Below are 15,369 nucleotides of genomic sequence, written 5' to 3'. Positions count from 1 at the left end.
GTAGAGGTTGAGTGCAATATTGTACATTTGCTGTTATGTTAAACTTATATTAAAGTTTTCTTGCATTACCCATTCAATCCGTCTCCAGCCATTATTAGTCTCAAAGTGGATTCCTCGTCATCGAACATGTGAAATGTCTACACTCTTGAATTCTTCACTATAGATTTTATATCTTCCATAATATGGCTTTCAGAGTGTCTAACCAATTACAAACACAAACTATGCATGACAAGCAGGAACACTAGATTTGAATTTTGTACCTTCTCAACTTGCTGAGACATCTAAAACTTGTCAAACACACCAGAGAATCCCTTTCCATCATTCCATAGCTTTCATTACAATGATCTATTCATGTGTCCTTATCAGATCAACATGCTTATAACCAATACACAGAACATTTTCTCTTGTACAAAAACTTGTTAGTGTTGTTTCTTTTTTAGTGGGTAGACAGTTAGTCTTAGATTCTTAGTAAGTGATCATTGTTGTTCAACTCTGAGCACCATAAGCTGCATACATAAACTTTTTGTTTAGCTAACAAACATTGCTTTCACTTTTTTCTTCTCTCTTTTTCAATGAGTAAGAGACTGATGGTTTCAAAAACGTGCATGTAAGTAAGCAAGATACCACAAGGATCAGTAAACAATGTCCAGAACAGTAGCCTTACTTAGGGATAAGCTAGATATGCTCTGACTAAGAATGACAAAAAGCCTATTGAGCACATTTTGTAACAGTTTTTGAAAAAGCCTGTGACCTATTCAACTTTCATTAATAAAACTTATGATTCTTAATGTGCCTGCGAAACATTTCTTTTCCCTAGAACAAGAAGTTTTCAAGATGAAATCATTTTAAATATGGTACCTTTCTTTCTGCAATAAATGGACTTGAATCATGTCGGTTTTTACACTTAGCTATGTTAAAGGGTATTATGTTATGCATTGATTTTGTTTATAGTAAATAGTCTGTTGTATTCACTGTGAAATCAAAGACAATTGTGTCATTCCCAATGTATTTGTCATGGCATCTGATGGCTGTTAAGACTTAAAGAGCAAGATTCTATTATGTAAAAGTTAAGTCATAATTAAAATTTAGTATCCTTAGACAATATGCACATGTTATGGCTGTAGCCCTTTTATAATTTAAGAAAAGCATATTTCTTAAATCAAAATTTGTTTGTTTGCTCTTAGCACAAAGCTACACCATAGACTATCTGTACTCTGTTCATCACAGGAAATAAAATCCTAGATTTTAGCACTGTAAGTTCATAACCATACTACTGGAGAATTTTAAATCAGGAAGATTAGGATAGTTTTAAAAAATGTTAATGAAAATTAATTGTTTGTGCTTAGCTAAATATTATGCATAAACAGGATGTAGCTAGTTGTGAACAGCTATAATCTTGCCCTTAAGTTATCACTCATAGGGATAGTGCCAGTGTGTCTTCTACTGTTTGTGGTCAGTACATTAGTTATGTAAAGCAGCTATTTTTTTTACAATGTCTGACATGTTGGATACATGCAAAAAGAGAGGAATATAAGAAAAATTGCTTTTCCTTTTCTTAGTAATGAGATTTTTTTTTGACAAAGATGACAAAGTTTTATGGGAAGTAATGGCAGGGCTTAAAATTGGATATAGATAAAAGCTAATACTTCATTCAGAATTGCCATTGCTCTCAACTAGGTTATATTTTGCCTTCATGATCATCATGTGCATAGCAATTTCATTAAGTATAGAAATACAAAGTTTCAAACCTTTTAGAATTTTCCTAATATGGATAAGGAAAAAAACGGGGGGGAGGCAAAACAAGTTTTATCCTGGTCAAAAAAATTCCTTGTTTTAATTTTATGCTTGGCTATCTTGTTCCATTGTTTGTAAAAGTTAACATGAATTCAGTATCGTATGTGCACATGTATAGATTTGTTTGCATTGCCACCAAGCAGGTTTTAGGTGTTCAATTTCAACAGGGACTAAAGACTGTTGTTAATAAAATTGTAGTTGATCATATTCCTAGCAGTCCAATACATGATGTGAGACATATTTTATATTAATAAGAATTCTAATTCTAACCAATTACATATTTTGAAGAAAGTGTGGTGAGGGGTCAGTATGACATCATCTATTGTTCAGCTGGAAATAAAGATGGGGAGAAAAGCAACTAGTGTGAACAAGAGTTATTCAATTATCTTTCAATACTTACTGGATGTCCCTTTCATGAGTATAAATTATGCAAAACCAAAATGAGTGCAAGGAATTTTTTCACCCAGAAAGAAAAACAGACTGGTATGACTATATAAATGAGTATTTGCGATCAAGATTTCTTAATAAAACATAATGATCCTCTTGCAAACATTTCTGTACCTTTTAAAAAATTTCAACAAGTGCTTTGGATCCTTTTTTATAAAATAATTTCCTAATACAACCCCTGTGTGCAGACTGCCCAGTTTTACACTTTTTTTAACGTTTCTGCATATATGAGTCAGCCATTAACTGTTGTTCACCATAAAGTAACTTCTTTATTAAAATGTCAAAAAGTGTGTTACTTTTCTTTCTTGAATTTATCTTTATCAATCTTTGAATGCATTTCCTTAGGAACTCTGGCCGTTGTGGTATTTGATTTAACTGTTTGTTAGAAGCACAGTGGAGTACATATACCACAACCTTTTATCATAAAGCAACAGAACTTTAATATATTTAAATTTACTGAACAATACCAAGCAAATATGATACTATATACCTTTCTGTTGTATACATATATATATATATATTATACATTTTTAAATTAACAGCCATATAAAACAAAAATTTTTTATGATATTTTATGGCAACAATCCTTTTCAACCTTACCCAAATAAACACAACCAAAAACTCCAACAACATGCAGCACATCCTACTTTCCTGCTTATACTGGTCATGATAACGTTCCCACATTCAAGGCACCTGGTCTGCACAGGGGCAATTCCAAATCTTGTAGCAATTGGTGTGGGTTGCTGGGCCGTAATCTGATGACAGACGACTGTGGTAGTATTAGCTACAAAAAACAACCCTTTCAGTGTTTCACTTTTTTATTTCTGATACAGTAGTTAAATTTTTCACTAACTATATAAAAGCTTAGAAAAAATTAAAATTAATTTATGCATACTTTTTGGTGTTATACTGATATAGTTATGAAGAAAGTAGCACTTATGCTTATTTATTTAAAATGCTTTTCTAACCAATAATTAGGTTATGTTAGATCTGAATAAAGATGAGAAATAATGAGGATGGAATAATTATGACTACATGTAAATGTAACATTGCATTTTTCACCATGAAGTAATTCAAAACAGCTTTACAGATTACATCATTTATAATTTCTAAAAAAATCAAATTATACAGTATATATATTTTTATTAGTTTATCAGAATAAACGTAAACAGAACTACTACTACTACATGAATAAATTAAACTAGAGCATTAAAGATATGGATGATCTGCAGGATGGGGCAAGGGGGCATTGCCTCCCACTCTGGGGTTACAGAAGAAAATTTATTTGAATAATTTAAGATTAAAAAATGTATTATAAAATAATACTTTTTAAACATATATGATGAAATTAGGTGTGCATAAATAAGCCATAATCAGCCAGAGCATCATATGCAAACTTCAAGGCAATGGCTTGCACTCTGCAATGGCATGTCTCCCACTGGAATAAATTTTGTGGATGCTCATGACTGGAACATATTCATATGACTGATCAAAGAACCAACCAAATATTTCTCATATTCCTATGAGATGGAACATTTGTTACAATATGACTGTTCACTGAACCCACAAGTGTAGAACATACAGAAATAATTACTGAATTAGCTAGAGAATACATATATATATATATGATTATTCAGTAAACCAAATACAGTAGAACATATATATATATATATGTCTAATCATTTAATTGACTAAAGTAAATGACCATGAACCAATTAAAGTAGAATAGGTGTATGACTGACCACTGACCCAGTGAAGAACATTCATATGGCTGAAATAGTAATCTGTTGGATATCCCTCACATAAGCATAATTTACTGTTTTACAGAGTTAACAGAAATGTATCTTTGAAACCTTTAACTAGATTATAAGTAATCAATACTGATGACAGAACTAGCATGGGTTAATCACAAAAACAACAGGTTACTTAAATAGATTTTAACTCACACAGGTATAAAGAAAAACTCCTAGGCCATCAGTTATTGTTGATGAGAGTAATATTACCCTTTAGCCTTACTCTTAAGTGTACAGGAGGTAAGTAACTGAAGTTAAAGCGGGTTTAAAATGCCAAAGAATGTTACTTATCAGGAGAATAAAGATATCATATGACAGCAGTATCACAATAATTAATCTAAATTAGATTCACAAAAGAATATCAAGTGAAATAAATTCTTAACTTTATCTTACAGTAAGTTCAATTTAAGTGGCTCAGTAGCAAGTATAAGGGATTATAATGATTAAAATCAGGTTTTGATACCCCATCATGGGCAGAGCCCAGATAGCCAATTTTGTAGGTTTGTGCTTAACAACGATAAACTTATTTATGTATTTAGTGCATTTTATGTTTAATAGTGAAGTTGGTTGAAGTGTTAAACGAGTATGGTAAATAAAAGCACACACACACATATATATAAATATATATATATATCTACCTGACATTGGTTGTGAGATGTTTGGTGAAAGGCTTGGACCACTGTACTGTGGAGGTGGTTGGTTCTGCCAAGAACTATGAGAGAAGTCTCCAACAATACCTGTAAAATACAAAATAACTCACTTTTTGATCTTTATTTGATGATGTTAATATAACCATATTTTGCCTTTTCATAACTAGTGTCAAATATATTTTAATTTAGATGTATTCAAGTAATTTTCTAACTTTTCATGCATGATTCTAGTGTAGTTGTGGCATTCTTGTACATTGTATATACAAAGGTTTAAATATTCACTAATCCTTTTACTTATAACAATGGCTATCCCACGGAAGCTTGTACCACCTTGACCCTGTGTGTGTGTGTGTGTGTGTCTACTGCCTCAGCCAAAGTGAAGTATATCCATATCAAGAGATGACACATACTAATACTATCTAGTATGCATTGGGTTCTCTCCCTTGTATGTGTGAGTTTAGTAATTATTGACATAGGTAATTTAAGGATTGTTGAACACTGCCCTGGAACCTTAGGTCTGGCATGAAGGATCTTGCATCCATCTATGTCATTAATTGCATGTGGAATTATCCTGCTCTCCAGTTGCAGTCTTACTAGCCTCTATTATTGGCTTTGCTTTGCTATCCATATTTAATATATTACCATGCATAACATTCACAGAACCAATGTTATGTGGCTATTTCATTCTGTCAAACACCAGTATCACTTACACCTTTGTTTATTCTTATAGCTAAAAGCTTTCTTTAAAAAAAAGAATATCAAGAATACCATTTTATTCACTGATAAAACTTTAAATGAGGACTTTAATGGCACTTCACCAGCCAACTTTAACTGTAGAAGAAAAGAAAATCATAATATCATAATGTCAGAATTCCTTTTGTTTGTTTACTTGATATGGAAGCACATTAGGCTAATATAAGAGTACTCTTATATTAGCCTAATGTGCTTCCATACACAAGTAAACAAACAAAAGGAATTCTGACATTTTTGTATCATGTTTCCTCCAAAAATAAACCACTTCATTATGCTCACAAATTGTTGTTTGTCTACTTAGATTTAGAAAATAGTATTAATTTTTTCTATCATGTAAAGATTTTTTTACAAATCAGGAACAAAAAAAACTCTTACTTAAAACAAATTATTATATTATTTACCTCAATGAATATTTTTCATTATTATGTTTGGGTTCTAGAACAATCGATAAGACTCCCACATCACGATTGATCTAGAGAAATTATAGCCAATGGTTGTCAACATTTTAAGCATAACAAAATGTGACCCTAACTGAATGAAAATGATTCACTTATGTAAAATTACATATGATGTTTTGTGAAAAATGTGTACATGATCGAGAAAAATGAATATCATTTTTGTATTCAGCATATACAAATTATTGTAGAACGTAAAATTTCAAGACAATAAAACCATTGCAGGCCTGTGTAATCTGGTGAATAGAGGCTATTTTTGCACTACATGTAACAATCATGAAATATGGCACAAATATATTTCTTTATATGTTGAACAAATTGAGATGTCGAAAACATTCTGAAATTCTACCCACTTAAAGATGGCAGCCCTTTGCAAAATGGCCATCACAAATGCCACTTCAGACTGTACGTGGAATCTGATTCCACTTGTTGTATATAAGTCACTTAGCAGTAAATCTGAAGACTTTTAACACTAAAAACTGAGTTTTGATACCTATGGTGGGCACAGTACAGATATATAGCCATTTTTTAACTTTGAGTTTAACAACAAACAAGTAAAACAGTAAGTTGAAGAACAACAATTTTTCAGCATGTTGAAGTGGTACTTTTTTATATTATATTCCCCAAAATTAAACCACTTCATTATGCTCACAAATTGTTGTTTGTCGACTTACTCTTATATTAGCCCAATGTGCTTCCATACACAAGTAAACAAACAAAAGGAATTCTGACATTTTTGTATTATGTTTCTTCCAAAATAAACCACTTCATTATGCTTACAAATTGTTGTTTGTCAACTTGCATAGCTGAATTTTGGAAAATCCATTATTAAAACCAAAGCAACTTTTATGAAGTTTAAATTTGCAGGCCTGTGTAATCAAATAGTTTCTGTTAACAAGGGAGAAAAAAAAAACTGACAGCTTAAATGCAACCTGACAACCATTTGAGTATTTAGAACAAGCTTCGAATTCCTGATTCATGAATAAACCTTTTTGAACACAGCTCCAGTTAAAATTATTTTATCTCTATTATGATGTTTATCTAATAATTATTTATATGCTCACTTTTATTAATATATTAATATTAGATATCATTCTTTAAATGTTTATTAATATTTTGCTGTTCCAGTTTCTGTATTACTGAGTGGTTTTGTTGATATATCCTCTATTTGTTTTGGACACTATTTGCACGAATGCATTTTTTTTATAAGCCACTTTTATAACACAGATTACTCTCTTCTTGTTTTCTGTCACTTGTACATCATACACACTCATATTTATGCAATGTTATTTCACAATTTAGGTCATATTTTAAAAGTGCTTGGGGTTATAGAGTTTCATTTATGTTGATCCTGCATATTTTTGTGTTATGAGCAAAATTATAATTATAGTAAATATTTTATTATTTGATACATGCTTAATTAGGAAATGGTTATTTTGCAATTTTCTGTTATACATATAACTCTGAAAATTTTATTTGATTGGGAATCAAGCCAGACTCCCAAAACAGAAGTAATTTCTCCCTTGAGGTTCCAGCAAGAAGAATTTTGTGGAAATAATGATACTTCACATTTTTGTATCAAATGCATTCACAATATGAAAACACCATTTAATAAAGGAATTGTTGTTTATTTAGTGGTTAAGTATTTCCATTATACACATATATCAGTGTTTCAGTGAAATTTTTTCTTTAAGGAGTAATCACTTCTGTCAGCAGGAGTAATTTTAAGTTTTTTACAAAGTGTGACGATAATATTTTGTGATAAAAAAGTAATTTAACTATGAATTATTTTACTATTTCAAAAGGTGAAATTTGACACAGTATTAATTTAGCAAATTGAATCACCTTATATAATAAACATAAATAATGACATTACAACTTTTTATTTCATTTTTTAAACAAAATTGGATTATTCACAAGTGCACCAATAGAAAATTCTGGTGGCTATAGGGCACTTATTTTTGCAGCTCTATTGTGTGAACTGCATAGATCTTGTGCAGAACTGCAAAAAGCAACAAGCTTGTGCCCATTAATTACTCTGCTACTGTTAAAGCAGCAAATATTTTTTTAAGGCTGATTTTTGGTTGGGAATTACTCCGATATACCACTTATCTGGAGCACTGATATATGATTGCATTTTCTTTTAATCTAAAACTTTTTCTTCAGATTCTGAGAAAACCATTTTATTGTGTTTTTTTTTTAACTTGAATCAATAAACTAAGGTGTCTTCATTCAAAGTAATATAAAAACGATTTTCTGAATTTGCTGCTTTTTTCCTACCTTTTTATTTTTTTAACTAACATTTTGAAGTGGTCATGTTTGTAGTCTTAGCAGGATTTTTATGTCCATGCACATATGCAGTGCCATTTTACTGCATCTTTAAAAGTCAAGCAGTGTTATAATCCTATGATATCTTGCACATACCAACTGAAGTTACTCCGATTTAAAACTTTGTGAAACTTTTTTTTTGGCTTTTCATTCTCTAATTTTTCATTGGTCTTTTGTTTTTGGCAGGAATTTCACTCAGCCTTTTTTCAAAGGTTTTATGCCTAACCAATTTGCTATAGACATTCTGACCAATGAAGAGTAGTGAATACCATTATGGCAGCAATACCTAAATTTGATTTCATTGCAGGCTTAAAATGCAATTATATTTGTAAATTAATGAGTAAAGTCAGTTTAAAATGATAATGTTTTGTGTTACATACTTTGTGTAATTAATGATTACCTTTAGTGACAAACAATCCAATTAAAGATACAGCAGTCCAAATGCTGAAAAATATGATGCTTTTCCCAGTCGTTATTAACACTTCCCTAATCCACTGATAATAATTAATCCAATTATATCTATCAATACAACATACATTCAACTTTTTTCTTTGTTTTGATACAAAATTTCTCTGAGAAATATGTGTAATTTGTACTGACATACTCTTGGTTGAGAGATTGGATTGAGTATGCTGTTTGGCATATATCTTCATTATGCATGCTGAGTTAGGAGAGTGTGGATAAGCGTGTTGTGTCTCAGCTGTTTGACTGGCTTATGACAAGAATTTTGAAACCAAGTGTGTGATTATCCTTTTTGTCATCTTCAGCACAAGTGAATGACCAGTGTGAAAAATGAAAGCATTTGAATTTTGTCTGTGGGAAAAATAACTGAAATCATAAGTTTTAAGTTGAAGTTTAAAGCCACTTAGCCTGGTTGCATGATCTGTGTTAAATTCTTCTGCTATTACTATTATTAGTTTCATTTTGTATTTCACTCCAATTTCTGGAGTAAGAGTTTAACTTTTATTATACACATGATCTGGTAACATTGTGAGAATTCAAATGTTAAATTCTAACACATAATTGATGATAGTGCTGAATAGTAAATTTTGTATGGTTTTTGATACGATGTGGTAGAGTTATATGTCCAGATGTTGAATGTATAAAGTTTAGTTGTTAGCTACAATTCCCCTTTTCTGAGCTTAAAATGTTCTTCACCATTGGTATCAAGTAGGATCAGTTTGCCTTCACTGACTCATGTTTTAGAAGCAGTTCTTTCACATATTGCCATACTCCTTCAGGTTTACTTTTGTAAAAGCTTGTATAACTTTATATAAATACCGTAACATATTTTCTTATCCCCACATAATCATGTAATGTTTTGAAAGTCAACATTTTTAATACCTGTAATTTATCGCATCCTTTAAAATTCATTTGTTGATGAATTGACCAGAAGAGCTGGAATCATATCAATCAGTCATTCCTCATTCTACCACACCAGATATTGATATCTTTTAAAAACAATAACCATGATTATTTTCCCTCATATTTTTAACTCTTTATTTTTTTTTTCTTATTTATAATTGTAAAAGGTCTTCCTGCTTCAATTTCTCTTAAGTGTCCACTTCATTTTATAGTGTTTGACAACAGACTTGTTGCAATTATCAGAACATGTGAATATTGGTGAGGCCAATCTTTCTGAAATGCGAAACATCATACTCAGAGTTGACATTTCAAGCAAAAAACCACACCCGTTTGTGTAATTTTCTTTTTTCTGTTGTCTTTTTTACTGCCATGAAACCAATACACCACATAAACAATACACAGAATACAATCAACCACTGATTCAAATGTTTTCCAGAATCTTATTACAAGACCTGTTGCAAGAATAGAAATATGAAAAAAAAAGTAAGAATATATATAGATGTACAAATCAAACAAATTATAAGAAAGGATAAACAGAACAATAGGGTTTAATAGCAAGTGTTGAACAATAATGGGGGAAGCCATTGATTAGAAAACTATTAATAACAGCTTCATTGACAATGGAAAAAAAGTCGGAGAAAATTACACAAACAGGTATTTTGAAAAACAGAATCAATAACAGCTAAGCCAAGCCTAAGCCAATTATTAAAACCCTGTAAACCAACTAAGTCAATTTTTTTACACTTATCTTTATTACCTAGCTTTATTGTGTAGGTGTAGCCCTTAATTATGGGAAGGTACTGTGCTTTAACTTCAGAAATAGGAATTGTGTATTAAATTGATTTGAACACGATTAATTCTTTCCTTCAGATTTTAGTTAAGAAGGTGTTAAGAATATTCTTCTGTGATGTGTGCATGTTATAATAATTATTAAAATAGTAATTTGAGTTGAGAAACATTCCATTATTTGTGATGTGAAGTACTATTTATTGTAAGTTGTTCCATCATATATGTAATTCCTTTAAAAAAGTGTACATGGCAGAAGTTGGTACTGTATCTCTGTGTGAAAGAAATTTTATCATTGTGGAAATTGTGTTTTGTGAGTGGCCATCCAGTGTGAACAAATTAGGTCAATAAATCTGTCACGAATATACTGATAGACCATGAGAAAGGGGAGAAAGTAGGCAATGCGTGTCTTAAGAAAGAGAGGATGAAGAGAGAGAGAGGAAGACATAGTTTGAGAATATTGAATTTTAAATCTATTGTTTTCAGAGTAGGTGATAGTTGAAAACTGAGGGCAAAGGAGGATAGTTGATAATTGGATGGAAGGTGGCCCTTGCCATCTGACTCACAAGAAGGAATTCACTGAAAAGAAGTGGGAAGGACTTAAGTGCTACAGAGTATTAATTCCAAAATAGGTTGAACAACATCAAATAACATAAGGTAAAATTATATTTTACTTTAAAACTACCATTCCATTATGTTTGTTTTAATTCAGTATTGCTACATTTTGTGAACTAAGACATAAGTATTGCATTAAGAAAATGCCGTGTTCACATTTCTTACCTAATAATCAAGTTAACACGGCTAATTACATTTTGAGCAATACACTTCCTTTCAGTGAGCTTGGACAAGACTAGAAATGCAGAGAGCTATTTTTAATTCTTCAAAATTAGTCCTAATGATATTTTTCCTTGTAGCCAGATTCTTGATTAGGTATCAGTGGTTTGAAAGACATAACTATACTTCTGCAATTTCCTTATCTCACTGCTTTTAAAAGGACATTGCTGTTTGATAGATTTATTAGAATTTTCTAGTAATAAAACTTTTTTAGGTATTTCGTTTAGATTTTATTTTGGCCCATTCCTCTCAGTTAGACCAGTTTGGACTCAACTCTCTTGGTCTTATGAATCATTTAAAATTTACCATTTCACAGTTCCACTGACTGTGCAAAAATGTTTGGCATATCCTCTAATGGTTTTGGCAATTTGATTATATATATATAGTAATAAATATTTGATACTTTTTCACTTCTTTAAATAGTGTTTACAATATTTTAATAAAGTAACATACCACAATTGGCTATCGTTCAAGTTTTCTTATTGTTACAATAATTGATTATTCTAACTATCCAAATAGTTTAAATAATTCCATTATATTTGTTGTTGTTGTTGTTAAATCTCTGCTCACTGTGAGTACTGAAACCTGAGTTTTAGAATTATAAGTTATTTTTTTTCATTAATTCAAGTTTGTTCAGCTTTTGGCTATCACAGCCTGGTGATTAGGGTTTTAATTTGTGATTCGAGGATCTCTGATTTTATTCTTCTTTGTACCAAACTTACTCATGCATCATTCCATGAGGGTGTTACATCGGTTTTGGTTTCTTTATTTTGACAAAGTTACTAAGACTATCTGCCACCATCCCTAATTTTGAATTGCCAATTAGATGGGAGGCAAGTGGCTGGCAGCATCTACTACAAACCCTTGAACTACTATAGTGTTAATTAAAGTGTAAATTTAGTTTTTTTTTACATTGCATTTTGTTTCCAAATTATAGTTGTATTTTTCTTCTTTAGTATTGAACAATGTGTTAAATTTACATTTTAATGTATGACTTGTGTAACCTGTTCTCTAGTGTTAAATAAATTATTAGTATATTTTTACATTGTAATTGCATTATGTTTGTAATACCACACCTCTTACCCTCCTGAACTTGTGATCTGCTGGAAGTTGTGACAGGCACTGGTACGTTTGGAACCCAAAACTTTCTGATCACGGGACAAACACGTGTGATGCAGTATTTTATATAAACTTAGAATTGCCAGTCTTTTAACCACGAGATAAATTACAAATGTAAATGTAACAACTGACTGCTTCTACATTGTGCTTTATATTGTATACTTTTATAAAAACATATTTCATGATTGATTATGTATAAGTAGGCTGTGATTGCAATACTGCCTTTTTGAGACCTAGGGAAAAAAATTGTTTTAGTATTATCTCTACTGACTGTGGACAAAGAAACAACAACCCAACCCTGAAAGTTTTGATGCATTTTAAAAAATGTCCAGAGAACATAATCAAATACTTACATGTTTATTGACCAGCAATATTTTCTCCTCTGTTTTTTTTTTTGCACGAGGAAGTTGTGAAACAAATCTTTTACTTTGGTGGGAACCAGCTAGAAATTTTATTAGGAAAAATTTCCAAATTACCATGATCATAATAAATTTATATTTAAATATGTTAAACAATAGTTGTGTTTTTATTCTATCATTATTATGCTATTTTTTGCTAATTAGTCTTAGTAGATTGTTTGTTGTTACTCGTTAATTTTGTACAAAGTTTCACAATTTTGTTTTCCCAAGACAGAGAATTTGAAACTTTTTTTTTTCTGCATCACCTTTGTTGTTTCAGTTTATTGGCGGGGATTATACCAGTATTCTTTCTGAAGTAAGAGTTTTTCAAAGTGTGAATCTTTGACAACCTTATGTGATTCTATAATGTAATTTGAAACATGCATACTCTAAATTGTATTGATGGATGTGGTATAAATTAGGTCATTATGTTGGGCAATATGTTTCTCACTTGATGCCATTACTAAGTAATGAGCTTCCTCGTTCATAGAAGTAGCTTAATGTGCAGGTTGGTGGCAGTGCTAGGCTTAGCAAACAGGGCTCTGAGCAACTCGAGGAAATTCATGCAAATGTTTTATATTTTTAAAATTTTTAATCTGAAATTTGGCTCTTGACCGTTTAAGTATTGCACTCGTTTGGAAAAAAAAATTTCAATGAAAGTGATTCAAAAACAGTAGTAAGTCTATGGACTTTTAACATTAAAATCTGGGGTTTGATTCCCCATTGTGGACACAGAAGATAGCTCAATGTGGCTTTACTATAAAACAAACAAACCAAAAACACATCACTGGGTAATGGATGGACACCTGAAAATTGAAGTAGCAAGTTAACTTTCTCTTAGGCACATTTGCAGTGCACATGCATTGATTGGTAGTAAAAGGGCAATACATGCACATGGTGGATATTGGTCCACTGCTGTTAGTGTGTGAGTAGAACTTAATATGTGTATTAGTATGTATTGTATTGTATTTTTGCTTTGAGATTAATGCAATAAGTTTTTTTGGGAGGTGGCCCAAAAATATTCTTGCATAGGTCACCCAGTGGGCTAACACCACCCTTGGTGCAGATTTTCATACACATTATGTATATATTAATTCTTAGGCAAGTGCTTATAATTACTGATTTATTCTGTGAAATAGTTTAACTATGATGTTTTTAAAACAGAATTCTTAAAAATTGTATACGGTGTTGTGCAGGTGGTGCAATAACAACAAATAACCTATTTGTATCGAAAATAGGGGGTTATTTTATTTTGGGATAGTATTAACTTATTCAAATTTGTTGCCTTTGGAAAGTTTGTTTGGAAACTTGGAATTTATTTTATTTTGTGGATAACATGAATATTAATTCAGAGCAAACTACTTACTTATAACAAAACTAAACATCCTCCATGTAATGAGTATGGCTAGTTAAGCATACTTTTAAGTATACAATAATGCATTGTTTAATGTATTAAATGTGTATAGTTGTATATACAATTCAAAAATTTTTTTTCACAACATTTTAGAAGTTAAAAATCCAACAACACCTATGTATTACTGTAAAACATGAAAATGAATGCCGTACAATTTCTTATATTATTAATTCTATTAATAATATAATTGTATAATTAATTTAGGCCTTATAGGAAGTATACTGAAAGCAACTTTATTCTTGATTTGATAGAATGCATGAAAAACATTCTCTATTTTGAGAATGGCGGACACTGCAGTGTAATGTTTAAGAAAAAATTCTACCTACCTACCCTATTTTTTCCTGGCAATGTTACCTTCCAAAAATGTAAATTATTCTTTTTTTGGCCTTATGTGTAATGACAAATAATCATGTAAGAAGGATAGAGAATTAGAGACGTGTAATTGTCATTTTGTTGTTTCAAAATATATTGTTGGATCACATTGCAGTAGAATATTGTTGTGTACAAAATAATGACTAATTTTATACCTATGATAATCTTAGTCTTCTCTACCTTTAACAAGTGAAAGTGGCATTTGCTGTTAAGTTTACTATCCCTCTGTAAAGATGCATCTAAAGTATCCATGTGCTTGAGTTCCTAAATGTAGTTGTGTACATTCTGTTTAACACCATTGTTGTTAAACTCCTTATAGCTGTGTTCATATAAAATTGTAAACTCAATACCAGAAGTACTGCTAGTTGACTACATTTAATGTGTGTGCATGCACACACACACACACAGTATTATCATTATTAGTATTGTTTTACATCCCTAATGAATCAATCTGTACCAAATTTGCTATGTTATCTCAACCGAGTGAATATACATGGTTACTTGTAGTACCCCAAAACCCATCATAATTGAGGAACCTCGTCTACTTATCTATCAGACCTTTTCTTCTGTTAATTTTAAGACCTTTTAATCCATTGTGAATAATTTCTAGAGTTTATTATGTTAATACCATTGATAAAAAAAAAATTCTTTAGAAACACCATTTTTAAGAAAATATGACTTATTATATAACCCATTTGCTGCTCAGACTATCCATTTTATTTTCTAATAGTAAATGTAGCTCTGATGTAACATGCCTTTCTGATAGGCTTGTAGTTTTGTGCAATATTACATAGGCACAGTAGGTGTTAACTCTTTTTGCACAGGCTCGGTCAGTGGGACTGACCTCATAACCATTTTGTG

The 15,369-nt window shown here is 31.0% G+C and overlaps 1 protein-coding gene across 1 annotated transcript in view; it reads right to left on the bottom strand.

The window, feature by feature from the left end:
* Nucleotides 1–15,369, bottom strand: part of LOC106471773 (cell death-inducing p53-target protein 1-like) — a 60,529-nt gene that overhangs the window by 12,432 nt on the left and 32,728 nt on the right. The window contains exons 3-4 of the mRNA XM_013932396.2: nucleotides 4,673–4,771; nucleotides 2,842–3,025 (exon numbers count right to left, since the gene is read on the bottom strand). Of these exons, the coding sequence (XP_013787850.1) occupies nucleotides 2,842–3,025; nucleotides 4,673–4,771 (283 nt within the window). The remainder of the gene's footprint in view (nucleotides 1–2,841; nucleotides 3,026–4,672; nucleotides 4,772–15,369) is intronic.

This window comes from Limulus polyphemus, unplaced genomic scaffold (assembly GCF_000517525.1).
Source record: "Limulus polyphemus unplaced genomic scaffold, Limulus_polyphemus-2.1.2 Scaffold4847, whole genome shotgun sequence".
NCBI classification, from domain to species: domain Eukaryota; kingdom Metazoa; phylum Arthropoda; class Merostomata; order Xiphosura; family Limulidae; genus Limulus; species Limulus polyphemus.
This window is presented reverse-complemented; position numbering and strand designations above follow the sequence as displayed.